Source organism: Clinocottus analis, unplaced genomic scaffold (assembly GCF_023055335.1).
Source record: "Clinocottus analis isolate CAN_PGR_092001 unplaced genomic scaffold, fCliAna1.0.p SCAF_30, whole genome shotgun sequence".
NCBI lineage: Eukaryota > Metazoa > Chordata > Actinopteri > Perciformes > Cottidae > Clinocottus > Clinocottus analis.
This window is the reverse complement of record NW_027176043.1, coordinates 443,160-466,120: the sequence shown is the minus strand read 5'-3', so window position 1 is coordinate 466,120 and position 22,961 is coordinate 443,160. Positions and strand designations below refer to the sequence as shown.

The 22,961-nt window shown below is 39.1% G+C and overlaps 2 protein-coding genes across 6 annotated transcripts in view; one reads left to right on the top strand and one right to left on the bottom strand.

Annotated features, from left to right (window-relative positions):
• Positions 1-2,740, top strand: part of nrxn3a (neurexin 3a) — a 125,299-nt gene extending 122,559 nt beyond the window's left edge. For 4 of the 5 annotated variants that reach the window (XM_068595469.1, XM_068595468.1, XM_068595466.1 and 1 more), the window contains one exon: positions 337-2,739. In XM_068595469.1, coding sequence (XP_068451570.1) covers positions 337-641 — 305 coding nt within the window. In that variant the 3' untranslated portion in view covers positions 642-2,739. Of the gene's footprint in view, positions 1-336 lie in introns of all 5 variants that reach the window. The other variant, XM_068595467.1, reaches the window with a different exon arrangement.
• A 15,082-nt stretch (positions 2,741-17,822) lies between these two features.
• dio2 (iodothyronine deiodinase 2) lies at positions 17,823-21,782 on the bottom strand. Its single transcript, XM_068595519.1, has 2 exons — positions 21,262-21,782; positions 17,823-20,764 (listed from the first exon to the last, which is right to left on the bottom strand). Exons 1-2 carry the CDS (start codon positions 21,484-21,486, stop codon positions 20,123-20,125), a joined length of 867 nt encoding a protein of 288 aa, XP_068451620.1. The 5' UTR covers positions 21,487-21,782; the 3' UTR covers positions 17,823-20,122.
• Positions 21,783-22,961: the final 1,179 nt, after the last annotated feature.

Here is a 22,961-nt window from a genome sequence, read left to right as displayed (position 1 = left end):
AACAGATAAGACCTTGTCCACGTCAGGCTTTGAAGGTGGCTACAAAGCTCACGCACCCAAGACTTTTAGACCTAACAAACCTTCAATCCCAATCTCCAGACGCGTTAGGACTACCACTACTAACCGCCGACCAGAGCCGCACCACCGCCACCTCTGCCTCCACCGCACCACTCAACAATGCTCCGGCCAAACAGCCGGATGGCAAAATGAATATCCGCGAGCTAAAACCCCAGCCCAACCTAGTGTTGCTTCCATTGCCCACATCCTTTGAGGTAGACAGCACCAAGCTGAGGGGCCCATTAATAACCTCCCCAATGTTCCGTAATATACCCACAGCACTCCCCACAGAGCCGGGCGTCAGGCGAGTTCCAGGGCCCTCGGAAGTGGTCCGTGAATCTAGCAGCACCACCGGGATGGTCATCGGAATAGTGGCGGCCGCTGCCCTGTGCATCCTCATCCTTCTGTATGCCATGTATAAGTACAGGAACAGGGATGAAGGCTCCTACCAGGTGGACGAGAGCAGGAACTACATAACCAACTCAGCTGTGCAGAGTAATGGCGCTGTCATGAAGGACAAACAGCAGAGCTTGAAAGGCAGTAACAAGAAACAGAAAAATAAGGATAAGGAGTACTATGTGTGACTGTGAGACTTTGTGAGAGAGTGAAGAAAGAAAGCACTAACAGAACATTGACTTATCAGTTTCCTTGCGAGGAGCTATGACAAATGATGGTATAACATGGAACTTGAATAATCTTATACTGTGCTGAGTAGTTGAAATGATGATATGTACTGTAATATAAAGCACACTTACTATTGTAAGCATAACGACAAGGCTAAATAGCAACTTTAGAGACCTTACTCTTCTCTCTGGTCCGATACGTTATCAGTATAGAAATATTTCACAGCTACATCATTCTCCAAAGTGACTTTTAGCGCTACATGATCCTTGGCATTGAACACGTTTTTTATGTAAGATTGTTAATTACAACTCATAATCGTATACATTTCAGCATGTAAGCAACATGTAATGCTTAACAAGAGGGGGTCAAGTACACTGTCATTGTAAAAGTTAAAAAAGGACTCTTAATGAATCAGAGTATGACACATTTTTTATGGTTTATACATAATACAAGTATGGTGTCTAACATATTTTGCTTTAAGCAAAAAGGAAAAAAATTACCAAAAGAAGAACAAGAAAAAGGCTATTTCTCTGTATGAATGATACCAAGTAAGTAAATTGCCATGGACAGTACTCCTAAAATCCGTTCACTCTGTCATCTGGTTCACCACAATTCTCCTCGTTGTTTGACAGACAGAGTGACTCAAGTTGTGGAAACAAGTGGCTGGTTCTCTAGGTAAAAAGCAATTGATTGTTAAATGCATGCCATTCGAATTCTACAGTAAAGTCCAGTACAGTAAAAGTCCAGTATACAGTGTTCAACTTGGACCATGTTCTCTCAGTTAATGCCAAACAATTCTTCATTATCCGATCAGAACCTATCCTATTTTTGAAACCCTCAGAAATGTTAATCATGGAGAAAATGATCTCTTAAAAAAATCTATTATTGACGCACAGCCAGTGGTGGTTTTATCTTTTTGCAAAACTGTATGTTGGTTCGTTGCCTGTCGTTCTCATTTTCTATGGAGGAGTGAGGAGAAAGATAAATGCAGTACTACAACACTGTTAACAAATGTGTATACAGAAATAAATCAAATGTTGAAAGTGTGAATTCTATCTGCTGTCACAGTAAACTGTGTCAAAAACATAAAATTTGTTTACATATTTTATTACATGCTAGCTGTTGTACTTTGTAGGTAGATAACTGTACATATATCATGACAGTTGTAATTTTTAGTACCTCTATTGTACAGACTGAACACATGATTTATCGACGTATTTTATGACAGAATCTATTAACTGTTAATTTAAATGGTGAAAAACCTGGAATGTGGAGAATCATATTGATATTTCATAAAGAATAAAATGTATTGTTAGCCTAGAGTTCGAACCAGAAATGTTTCTAAAGTTGCATGAATATTGAACTACTAGCAGTTGTCCACAAAGGTGCCCTTCCTTCTGTATCATGGCTTTCTTGTTCTGGGTTACACTAGTGCTATTTCTTTTTTGAAAGAGAATAAAGTAAGAGTTATGAAAAATACAGAAAGACAAGAGGCTGGAATGGATGGGTTTTCACGGTTCAGACAAGCTAAAATGGTGGTAGGGTGGGGGGTTGGGGCTTAAGCGGGACTGGTCACTTCAAATCATTGTCTTGTCACCTTTTTCTGATTAGTTAATAATATTTTACTGTCCATTTGTGTTTCCATTATCTGCCATTGCCATTTAATGATGTGAAGGTGCAATCTTTTACTTGCCTGAAATTCACATTTTTGTTTTATAATTGTTACTCTTCATAACCTTTTTTCATCAGTTTGATAACAAATAAAACATTCTTTTTTCTCTGAAATTATACTGTAGTCCTTGGATAAATCCAGTAATGCAACTCCTTTTGGCAATGCTCTACCACTTTAATATTTGCCCTCATTTTCACCAAAGAACCAAACCACCACCAGAAAATGAGTCGGAGATAAAGCCCCATAAAGCTTGATTTAAAATATGTAGTCTTTTGGTATAGCATATTAGTGACAAAATAAGCAACAATCAAAGTTAAGCTATTTGCTGCATCAGGACTGTGTTGGTATAATTCTTGCCCAAAGTTGATATATACGGCTTGATGTTATTGATTTGTTGGATGATCTCGTTTATAATGGAGTAGTGCAGTTTAGCGAATGTGTACATACTGGTATCAGATCATGGGTTGAGGCTATCATCTGGGAATTTCTTTCAAAATGTTTAATCCACAAGTTAACTTCAAAGTAGGAGATGGGTGACCCCATAACTATACCGTTCGTGTGCCTGCAGTTTTACAATAAATATAGTATCAAACTCTTGGAGGTAGATGATCTGATTCAAGATAAGGTCAGCACCTCACAGGGCTGCCCAGTGCTCCTTAACCAAAGATGGGTCCAATGCAGAGAAGAATTCCCCCAAGGGGATTAATAAAGGACAATTTCTTCTTTCTTTCAAAAATTGTTTAAAACGTACTTTTCGACACGAGGTGTGACAGACTATTTGCTTGTTTTAAGAGTGTTCATATTTTGGTTGCCTTGGATTGGTCTATAAAGAGAGACATCACATCCCCACAATTATATTTGTTTAAGATTGGGGCGAGTAGCCAGAGTGAGAGAGTGAAATGAGAAAAAACGATTGCTTTTTGGTAGGGTTGGGTATTGTTTGAACGTTTTCAATAGCGATTTCAACATTGACATCTTGAATTTAATACCGATACAACAACAACACTTTTTCCGATACAGTCCGCAAATGAAAGCCTCATCATTTTGATCACCAAGTTTCTATAAATGACTACAGCACTTTTCTCTACGATGTGAACATGTTTTTTTTTGTGTTAGCATTTTGTCTTCTTGAAAGTCATTCAACAGTCAAATTCAATTTGTTGTGTAAATGACTGGATTAATTAATTGCCAAACCAACATGTTGACAACATCAAAAGAAAATAAAGTGCATGTAATCAAAATATCAATTTGGACTTAATACAACATTTCATTTTTTTTTATGTATGAATTATCATACTCTAAAAATGCCTAAGGAGTGAATATTCCTGTTTGTGTGTGTGTCTGTGTGCAAAAGGCAGATGTTGTTTAAGGTCAACAATTATCAGAGAACAGATTTGCATATCAGCAGTTCTTTTTGAGAAAGATGATATGCTTTTTATAGTACAGACAGTATTTCTATACACTGACAGGTGTCCCCAGCTGTTGGGAATACTTTTTTTTCCATTGAAATGGTAAAAATATCCCTGAGTTGTTTCAGTGGTCCTTCAGGTTGTTGCTTTAAGATCAAGTTCCTTCCTGTTTCCTTTCAAAATCCGATCAAATAGTCAGTCAGTTTCAAAATCAAAAGAATATGTTGGTAGTAAGCTGTATTGCTACCTGCTGAACTCAGGTATAAGAAATAAAGAAGTGGTTGTCTTCTCCTCAGCAAAAAAGAATATCTTAGTATCTGTATAAAACAAGACAAATACTATCCTGACATTTATTTTTATGCTATAACCATATAACAATAAATGTCAGATAAAAGTGCTCAAAATGGAAACAAAGCCATTTTCACATGGAGCATTGTCTCAATAATTGTACCTATTTCACATTCATGTTTTATGAATCTCAATGCAAGTATTCAGCAGTGCTCTTAAACTTAATTCATATTCTTTTTAACACTGGCGGTGCATAACAGAGTAGTCTGTAATGTTCAGACGAAAAGTTGGCAGAAAGGTGGCAGCTCTGTGACTTTCAGTGCTTAGGGCGCCACACTGACAAAACCAGCAGAATTCAGAGCACTGAAAGTACCAAAAAATGTAGTGTAAAACGATGGACACTACTTGCACTAAACGGGCGCCATCTTGGCTACGTAGCGGAAGAGGAGGAGCCTTTTCCGCCAACTTTTCATTAATTCATTTATATCCTCCTGCCGCGATTGTGGAGGTGTTGCAGTTTCCACATGGGTTAGAATAAGGGGAACACAAGGACAAAAATAGGGCAAGAAGTGCGTTCATTTTGTCAGTTTTAGTTTTGCGGATATCGCTAGCAGATTTGCGGACGTCACTTCCGGCTTAATTTCGCGAGTGCTGCAAACAAATTTGCGTCCGTCACTTCCGCTAATTGGTTAATATAAGCGTTACATTTGATACAGCGCTTATCAGCAACAGAGTGCACTACAGAGTGCACTGTATTGGAGTGCACTGTATTGCAGTGTACTTCGTAAAGTGTTCGGTAGTAGATACGGCCCTTGTCTCTTGTTTCAGACTCCTCCCTCCTTGTGTGCCTCCGCCTGTGCTATTGCAAGCTCCGCCATCATTGTTTCCGCCTGTGTCTCCTTTCCCTGTGTATTAAGTCTGTGTCAACTCCTCGTTCTATGCCAGTTTGTCTTGATACTGTAGAATTGTAATAGGTTATTTTGGACTTGCACATAAATAATGACGTCTGTGTACATCACAATACTTTTATAGGTACAATAATTTTATAGGTATTTTAGGTATGCATCGAATGTATTAAAGCAGAGTCACTCGTCTGCTCAGGGCACAAACTGTTTAAAAATTGATATGAGACTTCTTGAGGGGGTGAGAGTCGCCTTCGGTCCACAAGAGGCTGTCCGCTCCCTCAACTGCTTCTTCCTGGTGCTCCTCTGACCCACGTCGGTGCCCCTCTGTTCGTCAAAGTTTCTATTAATTCTCCCACATCTTCTCAGTCAGATGGTGTTGGGGGCTTCTGGTTCTGATTGACAGTGGATTGGCTTGCAAGTTGGGGTTAGAGTGCCGTCCTCTCTCCAAACCCCTGGAAGCCAGTGCCTGAGACACAGGCTATGAAGGATTATGTGACCTCCGCATTGGCTGCATGCCTGATCAGATCATTATCCTTAGATTTTCATTTTCAACTTTGTTGAAAACGCTAAAGGAAAGAAAGAACGCCCACCGCACTGCCTCGAAAGCTCCATGTTCAGGTACTGGAGGAGAGACTCCAACCAACAGGTGTCATCAGCCTGCTTTTAGTCGTAAGTATTAAAGATGAGCACATTCATTAAATAATAAGAAAATATTTAATTTTAGTTCATTAAATATTTTGCATAAGTGTGTTACATAGGTGCCTAAAATAAACATCACACCACCGTTTTTTCTGGATAGTGGTTGGAAAATATAGATGTATTTCAACTTAACGATACAATTCTGCTTATCTGCATCATTTATTATTTTTTGCTTTCCACAATAATGCTCTCTCAGAGCATTATCTCAGCCTAAACCTCCTGACCTTCTACTAGCATCAATGACAGCCAGAATACAGTGTCACAGTCTCTGTCGGTCCCAAGTCTGATGAAAGTTTTATTATCATTTAATTGCGTCTTCATTTTGAAGAGTTTATCTTGATCCGACATGAGTCCCGGGACAGGGATGTTATGTGTATAATTTGTAAAGCCCTTTGAAGAAATTTTGTATTTGTGAATTTTGGGCTATATAAATAAAACTGAATTGAATTGTCAACAAAGGGAGCTACCTTGCAACAGAGTGCAATAGGAGCTAGTAATTCAGGCTGAAACAAGAGAAGTTATGACATGTTTAGTGTGTTGCTTGTTTTAACACTTAATGGCTGAATGAGGACGAGAAATGGACTTGGTGGCGGATTTATTTTATGTCTTTCTCATAAAGGGTTAGGCATGTTTGGCATTGATATCCTTACTGAAGCACACCGATGAACTAAACAGCCACGTCATTGAACTGTGTTAACAAAGAGAGCCGGATGGACTTTGTCTTAAGTGAACGGCTTCTGGTAAGTGAACTGCTTTTTCTGCTTTTTGTGTTTTTTTTCTCCCCGCTTGGCCCTCCGCTGGCTCCCACCTACACTACTTTGGCCTTGTTGGGGCTTTGACAGTTAAAGAGACAGTCTGAAGAGTCCTTGGCAAGATGTTGTTGAACACATTGGCAAAGACAATCAATCGAACTCGGGTGAATGGAAAAACAGGCTTTGAGTCTCTTGGTCTGGTTTGAAGTATTTATTGGTGTCTTTCCTTCTTTAACACCTACTTTCAAAACGTCAATATATATATATATATATATATATATATATATATATATATATATATATATATATATATATATATATATATATAAGAATATATAAGAATTCATTTTACTGGTAAATCTATCTGATTGCCACAGTTTTCATGAACTATCGATATATATATATATATATATATATATATATATATATATATATATATATATATATATATATATATATATATATATATATATATAAAAGATATACATATATATATATATTTACATGAAATTAAATGCATTTTTTACAATTCAAAGACAGGCCTAACTTTGATGCTTTATCAGTTCTCGGAGGCATTTTGGAAATCAACACTTTTCAAAACGGGATTATTCAGGAATCTTTTTAAATATATAAGATCCATAATCCTCTACTGTGAAGAGTACCTCACAGACGGTGTCAACAAGAAATTCCTCACTAGAAATGAATTATTTGTATTTTTTTTGGAGAAAAATAATAGTAGCAATAATCAAAGACCACTGATAACACTTACCAGGGCCCTATTTCTCGTATCTGGCATACTGAGTTAGACGGATAATTTTCAGGATAAGATGATGCATGTCAGGCTTTTTAGTTTCACGAATCTTGAGGTTTGGAAAAATCACCATAGTAACGCATCAAAATCCCTTAACCTGCTCCAGCGCAGGTTTTGTGAAATTCAATGTATGAGCTGGCCACTCCCACCGGACAAAAACACAGCTACCTTCCTCATTGATGAAGGAGTGATATTAGTTGTATTAGTTTTATAGGAAGAAATTTCTCTCTGCACGCCAAGATCCGTTCTCACATCGTGATGACTTCCTGTGCGCTACCGATTCTGCCGACAAGGAATACTTTCTTTACGAGACCTCCTGGAGTCGGACATTGAACATCACACGCCCAGCCGAGCATTGGCCGTCTAACATACTGTATGCACACTGGATCGCAGAATGGATCACAGCCTTGCGCGTTTTTGCGAGTGTTACATGTTTGTACAGTGTGGGCGGAGAAAATCGGGGAAGCCGCTTCATGCTGTGCTGTTCATAACATTTATACAGCGCTTAAGAAACTTATGAATGTCTTGAAAGCCCACCCATTATATGACAGTGTTATTAGTACACAATACATATCATTATTGTAGAAAATGATTATGGTGGACTCATGATAAGAATACAGAGGAACACACAATTTCTTTTCACTGCTTCAATTGATTGGATTTCTGATTATGAATAAGGGCTAAATAGGCCTTCTGTGCTGGCCCAAACAAAATCACAAAGTTATAGCTATTTATTATATATATATATATATATATATATATATATATATATATATATATATATATATATATATATATATATATACATATATATATATACATATATATATATATACATATATATATATATATATATATATATATATATATATACATATATATATATATATATATACATATATATATATATACAATTTGTATATATATATATATATATATATATATATATATATATATATATACATACACACACATACATATATTTAATAATAAAAAGTTATAATTTCATAATGTAATACACTACATGTATATAATTACTTTTCCCTATTACCTTATTTTTTCATGAAGCAGCTCTTGTCTCCTGTCTGTTCCTCGAGGCTTGCTGTCTGCTTCTACTGGGGCCATCTCGCTGCTCATTGCAATACAACCCTGCTTTAACGCTGTTTATCCAATCAGATCTCACCTCTGTCTCTCTCTTTTCTTTCTCTCTTCTCTCTCTCTCTCTGCTGGTTAAACAGTGAGAGGGGGGGTCGCTGTGATCAGCTGTTACCCTATACAGCTGGCATAGTGACCATTTTTACAGCCCATCACTGTCATCTGCACGTACATAAATATACAAATATATAGTACATGTTATGCGCATACAGTACATATATCCTCATAAGTATATATAAATTAGTACTCCCAGCAGGCACATTTAAATGAAAATAATCTGATTTGGAAGATGAGGCACTTAAAATTAGCCAATTAGGTATTGTTTATAATCCATCCAGTTATTTTTTTAATCTGACAATAAATATGAACTTTATTTGACTTAACAGTCAGTTGTTAACTACATACATTGGTACAACTTGTAGGCTACTTCTAAACATATGGAAATAAAATCATAATCCACAGCTAAGAGTGAGCCCTGCCACACTTGGCTGCCTGTGGCTGATCAAAATTGTACAACTTTCATGACAATTTGTAAGAATTGGTCTTCATTTTTTTTGTAAACTTGGGTGTTCATGTTAATAGCTTACTCTTCACATTGACAGTCGGGTAAAATATCCTCATTATGGTCTACTTTTGACCGGTCTTTCTGAGTTCAGTCACCAGCTTGCTCTCACTTGTGGACAAGTGAGAGCAAGCACAAGATTCGGAAATCCTTTACTTGGCAGCAGCTCATTCAAATCCACTGTTTTGGGGCAGAGCAGCAAAGCCTTAGACCTCAGGGCCAAGATCTCAGACTGTTCTGCATTCAGTTGCAAACAGACCCACTGCAGCCTGTCACAACCTGTGAGTTCTTTTTTGCAATCACTAATGAATCTGTGTTCATTTAGATGTTATGGTGATCACATCACTCGGCAATCGATACAGAAGACAAAATTAATGTGCAAACCTACCTTGCTGATGTTAGCTCCACAGGTTTTCATGTGGAAATGATATTTTGTTTTAGTAACAGTTATCCTCTCGATATCTCAGAGTAACGCTCATCACTATTACACGACTAGTTAGAAATCCACAAAATCCGCCTTAACACTTCCGACCCGGCAGACGCAGATCCGCGTTTTGACAGTGTTTATGTTTTTTTAATATTCATATCTTTCATAAATTTGGCACACCCCTGTCATTTTCAGATGTAAAAATGTGCAAGAAGAGTGTAGCCACAGTGCTACATGCTTTTGAGTACATTAATAGCATTTGGGATGGACACATGGAATTGTTTAGTGCTTTTTAATGGCTGCCTTGAAACAATGTCCTAAAAACAAATGCTTAAACTTTTTCAGGAGTGAAGGGTCCCATCAGTCCATTATGCTGATCATGATAATGACCTGCCTGTTATAAATGTCCGAGAGCATAGCTTGACACAGGGTTCTTACACATTTTGACCAATGGATTTCCATGATTTTTCCTCACTATAAACCAAATTCCATGACCAAACATTTTGTGAAATCTCAGTATATACACATGGAAAATTGAGAAAATGTAGTATTTAAACTAACAATGAGAATTACAAAGCATACAGTATAGCATAAATGACGCAAATGAATGATAGACATACATATAAAATTACATCGGCTGTTTGCGTCAACACGTTGGACAACGCGAGACTCTTGAAGTGGGGCGCGAGCCCGAACAAGCAGAGATACAAGCATTTGCTTTCGCCACAAGCAAATTGTGCCGCGATCTGGCTATCGGGGAATATCTGGCAAAAGAGCAAACTGGCATCTTCGGATGATTTAAAAGAAAAATGCAAATTGGCAACCTTCAGTGCCCACATTACCTCCGCATTGAGAACATCATTTTTCGTCACAGGGCTATTGGTTAACGCTGTCTGATTGTTGGCTGAAGCAAGCAGACAGGCGTAGCAGTTGCCATGGCCGCTCTGGCGAAAAGGCCGGAGATAGGGGTCACTGTAGCTCCGCTAGCAGCAGCGCTCCGATGTCGGCTCCCCTTTGCATGGCTGGTTGATGCCGCCTGCCCCATGTTTGAAATTTCAAACAATTTGCCTCCACACAACCTGCATTTTGCTCTTTGTCGGTTGTATTTATCCATATTAGGGCCGCAACTAACGATTATTTTATTATTCGATCGATTATTTTTTTGTTAATCGGATAAAAAAATAACGTTAAAGCAATAATTTGCAACCTTTTTATTAAATAAACAGAACTGACAGTGCACATTCACAGTGCAAAAAATCTTAACAATAAAGAATTTATAAAAAATAAAGAAATACAAAATTTAGAAAACTTAACTTGTCAGACTTGTCAGAACTTGTTGTCTACACTCATAGATATGCACACTCAGACGCACACTCACACACTAACAGACATGCACACCACGCACACTCACTCACACACACTCACAATCGTACACACTCAGAACTCAGAGAACAAGAGATGATATTCCAGAAGTAACACTCAATGTATCAACGGATAATTTACGCACTGCACTTTACCTACACAAAGGTTGTTAATTAAATATCAAACTACAAATCCCAGCAGCACTTCCTCTGCATGAAGCCACATTATATCGGACTGTTGAACGCAGGTCTGTGTTCTGCATCTCAGAGGAGATATTTACGCGTTGCTTCTCTTGAAGCCTCCGCGGTATTTTAAAACGAAGACGTTATCCAACCCAACAGGCTCAAACACGGGGAATAAAGGACTAGCTAGCGAGCTAACGACAACAGTTAGCCTAGCTGTTTAGTTATTGTACACGCAACGCGACTATGCAGTGACATAAGAGAGATACAGGGCTGCACCAGAAGCTCCTGGACCTTCTGTCTGCGGCGCTCCGCTCCACTCAACTTCTTATTGAGTGGCGTAATAATCGCGCGACACAACGAATCGATAATGAAATTCGTTGCCAACATTTTTAATAATCGATTTTTATCAATTTTATTGATTTGTTGTTGCAGCCTTAATCCGTATGTAGCCAAGCATTGTTGAAGCGACACTTCCCTGGCATAGTGAATTATACCGCTCACGAACCAAGCTACTGTTGTTACAGTAGGTAGCTCAGGGAAGCGGACGGCATGTCACGTGTTAAGGTGCGTTCACTCGCAGCGCGAATAATTCTCACTGCGAGTATGAGAGCGTATGGCTGCTTATATCTTTCTTTTAAAAGCATAATAAATTATTTGAAACTCAGCGTAAATTAACAACATGAACATATGAATATAACATATTTCCATGACTTTTGTGATTTTATTTTTTTCCATGACCTTTACAGGCCTGGAAATTAGCATTTTAAAATTCCGTGACTTTTCCAGGTTTTCATGACTGTACTAACCCTGCTGACACCTACCTAAAATTTACATTTTTAACAAACTTCCAACTGGAAGGGCCTATTCTTATTGTGCCCCTTTCCTCAGGAATAACCTCTCTGTTCACACAAGAGTCTGCTTCTGTTGATGCCTCTACACTGAAGCTTATTCCAGTCTCCAAGCCTCACACTATATACTGAAGTCCATGTTTGTCGAGCAGACAATAATACTGTGGACTTTGTAAAAAACACTGCATCTCTCTGCACTCATTTGCTTGTTTTTTTCCACAAGCGTGCACAGTGTGCCTGTCTCTTTCTCCATCTTGCTCTCTCTAAAACACACACACACACACACACACACACACACACACACACACACACACACACACACACTAGCTCCTCTCTTCAAGCCTGGACCTAGTGGGCTTTTCAAGTGTAAGAGGATACTGGAATAAACAAACTGGGGGTGATTCCTCAGTGGCCCACAAAAGATTATTTTTCACACCACTATCCTACATCTTACACGTGTTGCCACAAATAACACTACACAGGTGAAGGTGTGAAGTGAAGGTGTGAAATAGGGAGATAAAAGAATAAGGTCAAATTCGTACGGAGGACATTTTTGTTACAGGTGCTAGAAAAGCTGGAAAACTGGACTGACACTAGGAGAGGGGTTGGTTTGCATGTGGCATGTGTACTAAATGCACCCAACCCTCCCTCCCTTTCCTTAATGTATTCTTTACTACTCTCTGTCCTCCTTCAGCCATGCTCTTTCTCCTTGAATTAATCGGTATATCTGAATGAACAAAAGTTTAGCCTGGATGAACAGAGGGTCTGCCAGAGCAGACTTTCAGAAACTTCATGTCACATGAACTCTACGGCGAAAACCTGAGCTGTGAGATACCCAGAATTTTTACTCCAGCACAAGCCAAGCATGCACTATTGGCTACCAGAAAAAACTCAGCTGCACTATAATATTCAAACAATGTAATGAGATCAATTACTTCAGCATATGATTTACTGCATCTACTCAGGTATTTGGAAGTGTTTGGGGACATTGTATAGCCTGAAATTCAGGCCATATTTTGATGAAGTTGCAGGCAAATTCAAACCGGTTAGCATGCGAGGGGGATAGACGTGTGTGAAGGAAAATCCCGTGCTTCGCCACTTTTTCATCATTAACTCTCAAAAGCACATTGGTAATTCTGCCTGTAAAGCTTCATCTTTACGTCTAAGAGACATTAAGCCATAATCTGCGGACAAAGAAAGAGGAACAAGCCACCACATCACTGGGAGGGACGACGACTGCGGCTACGACTACAACCAGTCAAGATAGCTAACTCTGCTAACGCTCCAGGTGGCCTGACATCTCTCCCGCGGGCTTGGAGAAGCTGCGCCCCATACTACTTAGCGACCTCAAGAACACGATTGAGGAGGCCTTGGCCACACTGGCGGACTCGATCAACAAGCTACATGCAACCACGGAGGATCATAGCCATTGCGTTACCGGTATTAAAGAAGACATGTCGGCCTACAGTGACAGAATTGTCGACTTCAAGAAAATATGCGCCTCGCAGAAAAACACAAACTCCATTCTTGCTGACAGTGGATGGTCTTTAAAACAGATCAAGGCGGTGAAATTTGAGAGTGACTAACTTGGCGGGGAATATAGAAGGGACTGATCCAGTCGAATTCATGTCTGCCTTTTTTGCAGAAACTTTGGGAAGCGACTTCTTTCATATTATTCTCACCGGCTTTGGACTGGGCATACCGGCTCGGGGCACTGCGTTCCGGGCCTGACTCAAAACCAACTATGACGGTGACATTTTACTACTACCAGGACAAGGAATACTGAGAGTGAGTCAGGACAAACACAACTACCGCAGAGCAAGATTCGTCTTCTACCGCTGCTGTGAAGAAGTGAACAACATTTAACCCCGTAAAGGCCCTTTTTTATCAAGTTTTGCAGGATTTTTCCTGCTTTGTTAAAGGTTGACCACAAGGGAGAGACTCACTCCTTCAACACTGCGGAGGAAGCGCAAAAATGTGAGGACCAGCATGTTGGTGAACTGTGTAACTTAACTCATAAACTGACTTGACAGACTGAACTCATGTGGGACTGTTCTTGTCATCTTGTTCCACTTCATTTTGTTACACTGATGAATTTCAGCTTTTGGATTTATGCTAGTGTCAAGTCTTTATACCTTTCCGTGTTGTTATTTAGTGTAACGGAGTTGATGATTCCACTTGCCATCACTGTCATTTAGTACAATGTGTTGTCAGTCGGCCCGGAAACTAGCCTGCTGTGAGACATTAGGGTCCCGCCCCTTTCGGGCCCCTGCGTACTTGAGCGGTGCACCCCATGTGTTCTGTCAAGTCTGCAACATGTTTCTCTGTGATAGGTGGATCTGTATTGAGCTCCGTTGTGCGAGCCAAATAAGTGTATATTTGTTCATACAATTTTTTATTGTAGTGTAGCCTCAGGTTTCTTTGGCAACAGCACTCCAGGTTCAGCCATCGTAAAGGTAAACACAGAGTCACTGTTCTTTCGTTTGCTATCCAACAGGAGACTAGCATTTATTTGTCAGTTGCGTAGCAGCTGGTGGTGGCAGGCATACAAATCAATACAAAGTAATACAAAGCAATAAACAAACAAAACGGAAAATAAACAAACAACCAAGGCAGCGGTCCCCTGGCTGCAAAAAAAAGAAAACGTAATTAAGACCCCGTTACTGCCACATACCAAAGCAGTCACAAAACATTCACCGCAGAGAGACGCAGAGTTGAGAGCGGAGAGACGCTCTCAACCCACCGGCGCAGAGTGTCCCCACCATTGCGCCTTCCTTCCACCGGAAGGAAGTCCAAACCTGGCTCCCGAACGGGTCTGCCCCTATAAACCTTCCAACGCAATCCCCCTTGACTAGTTCCACCTGGTTACAGTAGATTGTGTTTAAAGGTGATTGTTTGTTTCCTTTGTTAGTACCGGAGCTGTTACAATGAGGTGGGCTATGGAAAGCTGATGTGTTTTTAGTTATTTTGCCAAGTATGTAACGTGTGTTTCGCCAGTCTGCAAAACATTTTCTCTGTGTACCGGAGCTGTTACCATGAGGTGGGCTATGGGAAGCTGATGTGTTTTTGTTGTTTTGCCAGGCCATTGTCATCGTGTCATCTCCGTTTCATGTATCTGATGGGCTGACTACGTGAATAAACGACTGGTTGAAACCAATACCAATCCACCAATTTGCATAGCTACTCAATATGCTTAATACTTACTCGTTTATTATGAAATGTAACCTGTTAATCTGCTTTGGTTGTTTGTTGCATGGAAGCCAGCCCTTGTTCAGGCTTGGGTAGTTAGGGAGTAAATTTGATGAACAGAATTTTAAGATTAGTATTTTTCTGCAGTTTTCTTCGTTTAGGGAAGTAGGCCTCTGATATATTGCAGTTGTATACCTCTGAATCTTCCTCAAGTAAAGGACCAATGACAACATTTTTAGACAGCCTCGATTTCCCATGTCTTGAATCAGATATAATCCCGAAATTTGATCGGACAATAGAACTGGAAGAACTCCGAGCAGCAACTTCTCCTTCTGGATAAATTAGTCTCTTAAATGTACATTACTAACTCTACTCCATTCCAAGAGCCTCTGTGCTTCCTCGCCTCAAGTTTCCATTGACCGTGGCTGTCTGGAGCTGGTCCTGCCCCCACCATGTTCCTGCTGATGCCCGTCCTCTCTAACATGAATTGTGGTTATTTGGATCATGGTCCATGCCTACTATTCATTATATGAATCATAATCATTCAAAGTGCTGTAACTCCATTACGTTACTTCATTCTGGTAACACGACATCTATTGCTCTCCCTAAGGTTTCTTCCCTGTTTTCCCTGTAAAAATTTTGGATTTGTGATTTTGGCCTATATAAAATGAACTGAATTGAATTGACTACTTCTCTAGCTTTGACTCTCTTTGTAAGAGATGTGACCCCTACTGTTCAAATCTTTTCAGATACTTTTAGGACTGCCATTTTGTAATGAAACACTTCCAGTCATACCCTGACCTCCCATGGAAAACACTTTGGGAAAGCCTACTGGACACACATTCAACTCAGAAGGCACTGATCTCTAAAGTTTACAACCAGATCATAAAGACAATAGATACCTATAGATACCAAATGGGAAAGTTAGTTGAATATGAACCTGACAGAGAATTGGTGGATGAGGGTACTCAGGAGGGTGAACACATATATGTCCTGTGCCAGACTTGGTCTTATTAAGTTCAAGGTTTATAAGATGCACTTTAGTAACAGCAGACTAGCTCAAATTTTCCCAGACCATGACACAGGATGTAACCATTGTGACAGATTTACCACATGTTTTGCGCATGTCCTGAACTTAGACAGTTCTGGTGCTGTTTTCAACATCTTAACTATAGTTTTAGGGTCAAGCTACATACATGCACTTTTCTTGCAATCTTTGGAATCCCTGCTAAACCCATCCTATATAGTACCAAAAGAAAATTATATAATTGCTTTTACCACTCTTCTGTTGTACAATACCGCTTGCTTGGAAGTCTCGAAGTCCACCATCTCAGTCTGCCTGGCTTAAGGATGTAATGTTTTTCCTGAGTCTTGAAAAAAAAAAAAATTCACTTAAAGGCTATAATGACCATTTCATGAGGAAGTGGCAGCCTTTTATTTCCTATTTCCAGGATCTGTCAGTGTTGCCGAATGTTTGAGGCGCGTCGGGTTCTGTCCTTTAACTGTCTGATTAACTGTAACCAAATCAAATACTACAAACTCTGTGAAGAAATGTAAAGGCCACGTGTGTGGGCGGGGTGTTGATTCATAATTGTTTCCTTATTTTCTTTTTTTTATGAGTAATATTTCCTCTTTTGCTCTACTTTTCTATCACTTTCTTCATTACGATGGCAAACAGATCAACACACACACACACACACACAAAAATACTTGTTTGCTCATCCCTGTTCAAATTGTGCATTTCCTCTAATGCAGTATATTTTAAAAAATAAGTTGCGAGCAAATTTAAAGCATAAGTATATCTGTTTTATTTTATTGTTCCTTTTAAAAGTTTTTTTTATATAAAAAACCTTATTGTCAGTCCTTATATTCATATAAGTTATCCTTATATCAGGATACTCGTAGCTAGTGTTGTGGATTACGTCTGTGTTCCGCTTCTTTGATTTGGATGAGTCTTGCAGGATAGTTCTGGGATTCATATCCATTGTCCATATACATGGACTGTCATTCTGATCAAGGAACAGGACTGCTCAAGTCAACTGCCACAAAAGAAGAAAAAAAACTAAGATCCCTCTGAGCGGTTGATTAAAAAAAAGAAGAAATAAACAGTCATTGGTAAAATAAACTGATAGCTGAGCATCACCATGTGTGCAGATTTGAACGATCTACTTGTTAACCTATCAAGTGCACAATAATGCAGCAAAAAACAGGATTATTGTGGTGTGTTGTGTGAGGAAAGCTTTTGTTACAACAGTATGACAGAATGATACAGTAGAACAGTATCACCCCTGATATGTAACATAAAGTCAATTAAATGTAGTAATTCATTCTTAATTGTTCCACCTTTTTGTTGTCCCTACCTATTTCAAAGGCAAATAATATATTTACCATATTTTCTGTGTCAAATTTATTTGTTTTGTCTTTAGTGAAATAGTCATTATTGAACGGCAGAAGAAGCAGTATGTTTGTTTGCTAATTCCCTCGATATGTGAAAATTGTCTACAGACGTGTCATTTGATATTAGAAAAAACATCCAAATAAAGGTTTCTTTATGAAGTGGATGGAGCAATGATAAATATCACCTCTGTGTAACCATTTCTCCCTCCCAGTCCACTTGGCTGAGGAAAGGGAGCAATCAAGGCAAGATCCAAGAGTTTTGTAGTTGTACGGGATAACGCCGGCTCACAAGGCCGAGAATGTCTGGTACCTTTAGACAGTGCGCCCAGAAGTTAGACGTTTTTTTGTTGAGTTTTACTCTTTAATATATGTTTTCCTTCTCTTTTGGTAATCCTGTCTTCTTCCTTCTGATATACAGTTTTCCTTTGGGACATAAAGACAATATATAAAGCAGTTTCAGCAGCAAACATTGTCATTTATTTCTCTTTTTTGACACGTTAGAAAAATAAACATTGCCCTAAGCAGTAATGGGAAAAGTGCAGTAAATTACATGTAAAACAGAGTTGTCTATATGAGTTACTGAGAGATAAGTAATTTAGCAAATTGACATTTAAAACAGATGCAATAGTTCTGTGTATTATTGACCAGGTGCAGTTCACTATCCAACCAGAGACTGAGTCTGGGACTCTTTCATCAAAGGTTTTCATTAGAACACCTTTGTCACTGTGACAAGAACAAACCATCTGTGTTTCTGAATGGTTTTAATGTTATCATTTCAGCATGATGATGGAGATGATAAGAATGACACCCATCTCAACCACACAAACCTACTGACTTTCAAAATGTTCTTCCGTGAAGAAAATTGTAACATGTAATGGTTTCAAGCCATTAAAATCCTAAACATTAAATTTGAGTTGTAATGTTTAGTTTTATGATATAAAACATTTAAGCATGAATATAATTTACATTGAATATATTTTATAAAAAGGCGGAGACCTGGTATTATCGCTCAATTAAGGCTTGCCAACCCACTTTTGGGTCAGCTCTAATTGTCCCCAAGGGACTCTCAGACCAGGTCTGTTTTTTGAAAATTTTGAACCGCTTCTTTCAAATCCCTGAACTCCTTGTAGAAACTCTCCTGTTGTGAGAATAGTGAATCCACAAAATGCATCCAACAGTAATTGCTATCTGGCAGAAGCACTGATGACATTGCCTTTACGTCTTAAAATATAAAGCCAGATACAATTGTCCTGCTGATAAAATTGTTTCGGCACAATTGATGTGTTGTGAATGCAAACTATCTTCCCTAGACAGGGGTATGAGTAGTGTCTACAGGTATTTATTTTCGGCCGCCCAAAAGAGCAAGTCAGGGCAAGACCCAGGGCAAAAGTACATCAGAGTAGCTTTAATGGGGCTTTTTGGATTCCGTCAGTATCCCGGCTACAACATGCAGCTTTATGTGAGAGTGGTAAAAAGAAAGCTCACATTACATCTGGGCTAGAGTGGGAGACTCAGGTTATGTGGCCTGATGAGACCAAAACATAGCTTTTTGTCTATTAAACAAAACACCATAGGTGGTGTAAGCCAAATTCTCATAAACATCCTAAAAATACAATCTTGGTGGGGTTGACTTCTCTGTAGCAGGCTTGTCTGGGTAGAGTGTGAAGGATTGCTACTTAGATTAAACCATTTGACTTGACATGGGATACTTTTTTGTCTGTTGTGTTAAAAGCCACATTATATCTACTTTGATTCAATAGTGTAAACACAAACACTTTCAAGGCGTTAAAGACTTGAGTAAAAGGAGAAAAGAAACAATCTTTCAAATGGAGAACAATGGTCAGTATGTACTGTATGAAAGAACATTTATCCAAAACGAAAGGAGGGTAGATAAATATTACACATACAATTAAGTTCTTGACATGTGAAAAAAAAGTATATTATCACAGTGAAAAAAATAATGGAATATTAAAATCTCTCCCAAAAACAATTACAAACACTTAAAAACTAGAAACTTTTTCATTTTTTGATGAATATCACTTGATTTTTGCAGCAGAAGTGGGCATAAATGCAGATGAAGCACATACACTGTTGCCTCCTATAAATGTGCTGCCTTGTTCCAACAGTGCATCATAAAATGCAATGAATTGGTTTTGGGCAGAGGGACACAAACTTTTTCGCTATGCTGCTCATTGAAACTAGTATTTTTCAGGACATTACGTTCTAAAACAAAAGTTAGGTTTAAGCAAAAAAAAAACACTTGCTTATGTTTAGGAGTTTGGGACAACACTTTGGAACATATTCTATTAAACAACGGTCTTGCAGTAGAAAGACGTGTGTTTGTTCGACCCATCCAGCCTACTGGTTGGTAGTACTCAGTCACTAGCTCTGACTTTTGCGTTGTCATGTGGATGCGTTTGATTTGTGTGTCCACCACGAAATATTATCCTAATTGACTTTCTGTTGACATTGTTTTCATCCTGAGTGACAAGAAAACACCAATAGATTGCATTTTGTGCATTTCATGTCACGACTTGCAATGGACCGAGTTAATGTGGGTTATATTGTGATCATCCCAGTTTGAATGGAATGGTGTGTGAAACATTGTCTGATTTCAAAAAGTAAAGAAGTTGCTCCCCAATTCTGGAACTTAATTCATTACAGCTTTTGGAAGATTATCATTTTCCAAAAAGCTGTACTTATATCACTAAGATATACTTTTATCACTATGATATACTTTTTGATCATTACTTTTACGCTTACACAAAAGAAATGATCTGTTATTTCCTAATTGAAACATGGGACATTCCCTTCTTTGTACTTGTCCTTGATAACCGTTTACCATAGCTCTGTTCCAGCCACTGCTGCACATCCTTCAGATTGTAAAAAAAAGGCCCCTTACCGCCCAAGTAGGCAATCTTCCTTTGTTTTACTATACACACCCGTTCATTGGACACACCATAAGCTACATTAGCATTGTTGTCCATGCAGTCTGCCACCAGTTGACACTGTGGTGGTAGGGAAAAGTGATCAATGAGTTTGCGTGCCGCTCCTAACCTCTCTTCCAGGTTCTGGTGTTTGGGAACATCAAAGGAGCAAGTGCCCATAGAAGGAGCCACCCAGCCATCTGACGGGTGAGCCTCGTCTATGTACACCAACAGGAAATCAGCAACATCACTGAAGTCCTCCACCAACTGCCGGAAAGCTGGCAGATGGCTGATAAAGGGGGGTCAAGTGGCTGAGCCAAAGTTGACCACCAGAGGGCGATCTGATGACTCAAAATCCAGAAGGTGGCACTCATCTTCCTTTGCCATCATGGCACCAGGCAGCACATTCGTCATATTACTGAGACTGCTGCTCCATCCAGGGCTGTCAGGCACCTTCACCACTTTGGAGTTGGGTGCCTCAAGGCCAAGTTTCACCTAAGGCGATAATAAATAGGGATTCAATCTTACTCCCACTGCACACATCAAGGAGATCTACAGTGGGATTTGATCTTTTAACACTCTTTTTCATGTTTTATATTTGAATTAAATTGAAATAAATCTATTGGTATAGTCCAAAATCACAAATTTGCCTCAGAGGACAATTTGTACAGCATGAAAAATTCTATAACAATATGATATACATGATACATATAATGAGCAGTTATAGTGGTAACAGTGGTAGTAATAGTAGTAGAAAGAATAGTACTACTAATTATAACAGCAACAGTGGATATAATAACAAAATCAGAAATAGTAATGTGACTGATAATAATAGTAGCAGTGAGTGTCAGGCACGACCACGGTCCAGGATCCATGGAAACCTGCGGGAGAAACAGGTGTTTTTGTTGTTCTTGCTATTCTTATTTACGTTTTGTGGATGGAAATGGCATAGTTCGGTTCAGAGCAGGGATCCCAATCAGTGAACACTTTACCTGTTTATAGGCGTCGAGGAGGAAGCCGTTCCAAATCGCGCGCAGCCCAGCTGAGGTCAGCATACGGCGCCACTCTCCGGAACCGGCGGACCGGGAACAGCTGAGCAGTGACACGGTGCGCTTCACGAGCACCACGGAGTCGTACAGCGCGAGGAAGAGGCAGTTTGAGAAGAAGCCGGGGAGTATCTGGAGTGTCGCCAGCAGATCCTCGCTTGCAATTACCATTGTGTCTTTCAGCACTTGGACCACAGGATAACTATTTCAGACTGTTCCGTGTCGCAGCGGTCTCAGGCGGACCCTCATTGTGCTGGGTTCTCCACACTGTACAGGAAGGAGGGACGTGTTCACGGCTGCAAGGAGGAGTACCGGGTTAATCTTGCGAGACGACTTCTCTGGTGTGCGCACTCCTCTTCCAAATATGACGAACTTATTAAGATTCTTACGTCACTCTGTCCCCTCCTTCCTCTCCTCCCCAGGACTGTGCATGTTGCACCCTTCAAATGAAGCGTCGTTGTGCACCTTTTATGAAATCATCCACGGTGTAACACAAGCACGTGTTCTCCTTCAGCCACATACATCAATCCTTCCCACTCTTCTCTTAAAGCGACAGCGCTCTCATAAAGCGTCAATACAATAAATCTCTTTCCTTCACAGTTAGTATATGTACCGATAGGTCATGTTTTTAAACATTAGAATAATGAAATATGAATAAACTTAAGCATACATCTAATGTAAATTATTAAAAATGGACACAGTGGCAATAAATGAGCAAGGCGTGACATACAAAGTGACTGAACAAAGTTGTAGGTCATCTTTGATTTGTTCTGCTGTGGAAAAAGATACAATATAAACACAATCTTTTCCTGACCTTTACTACAGCCTTTCAGTAGCTTAAAACTAACCATAATCGGATGCAGGACAGAAACCCCAGTCTTAAGGCTTGCAAAATGTTGCATGAGAACAAAATCCACAGAGTTAATTCTTCCTCCAAAACAAAATTGTAAAAACCCTTTTGCAATATATAAATTTATATGGAATGATCAGATTTACGCATGTTTTAGGACTAGTTACAAGGCTAATTTTAAAGCACTATTGCACTAGAGTTTATACTTGATTGAACGTCAGGTCTCTGTCAGAAAAAAATAATAATAATCAATGATTTCATTGTTAGGCACAATCTTTTTTAGATTTTTTCATTTTTACTTTTTAGGCGAAACTTGGTTAGACGAAGATAACAGTGCAGCTGTTCTTATTCAATCAACACCTCTCAACTTGTATTATCAATATTGTATTTAATAAGTCTCTTTAATGCAAGGAGATGTCGTTTGGTCATTTTCCTTCCTTTGAATATGTGGCTCTGAATTTCTCTCAAGTTGTATTCCTCAACATTTACAGACCACCTAAATTCTGTGCAACCTTTTCTGATGAATTTATCCATAATCTGTATTAATTTTGATTTCGTTGTGATTGATGTTGCACTCTCTGATCAATTCTGTGTTTTCTTTGAGAGTGCAATCTCCCTGCAAAAAAAATGTCCAAACCGAGGTTGTGAAAGAGCATTACATCACTGAAAACACCAGTGAACTATTTATTCAGAAGTTCTCCTCCACACCAGCCCTCTCTTGCATCACAGTCAATGAGCTTGTGTATGCTTTGATTCTAAAGTTAAAAACGTTATTGATGCCATTGCACCCATTAAG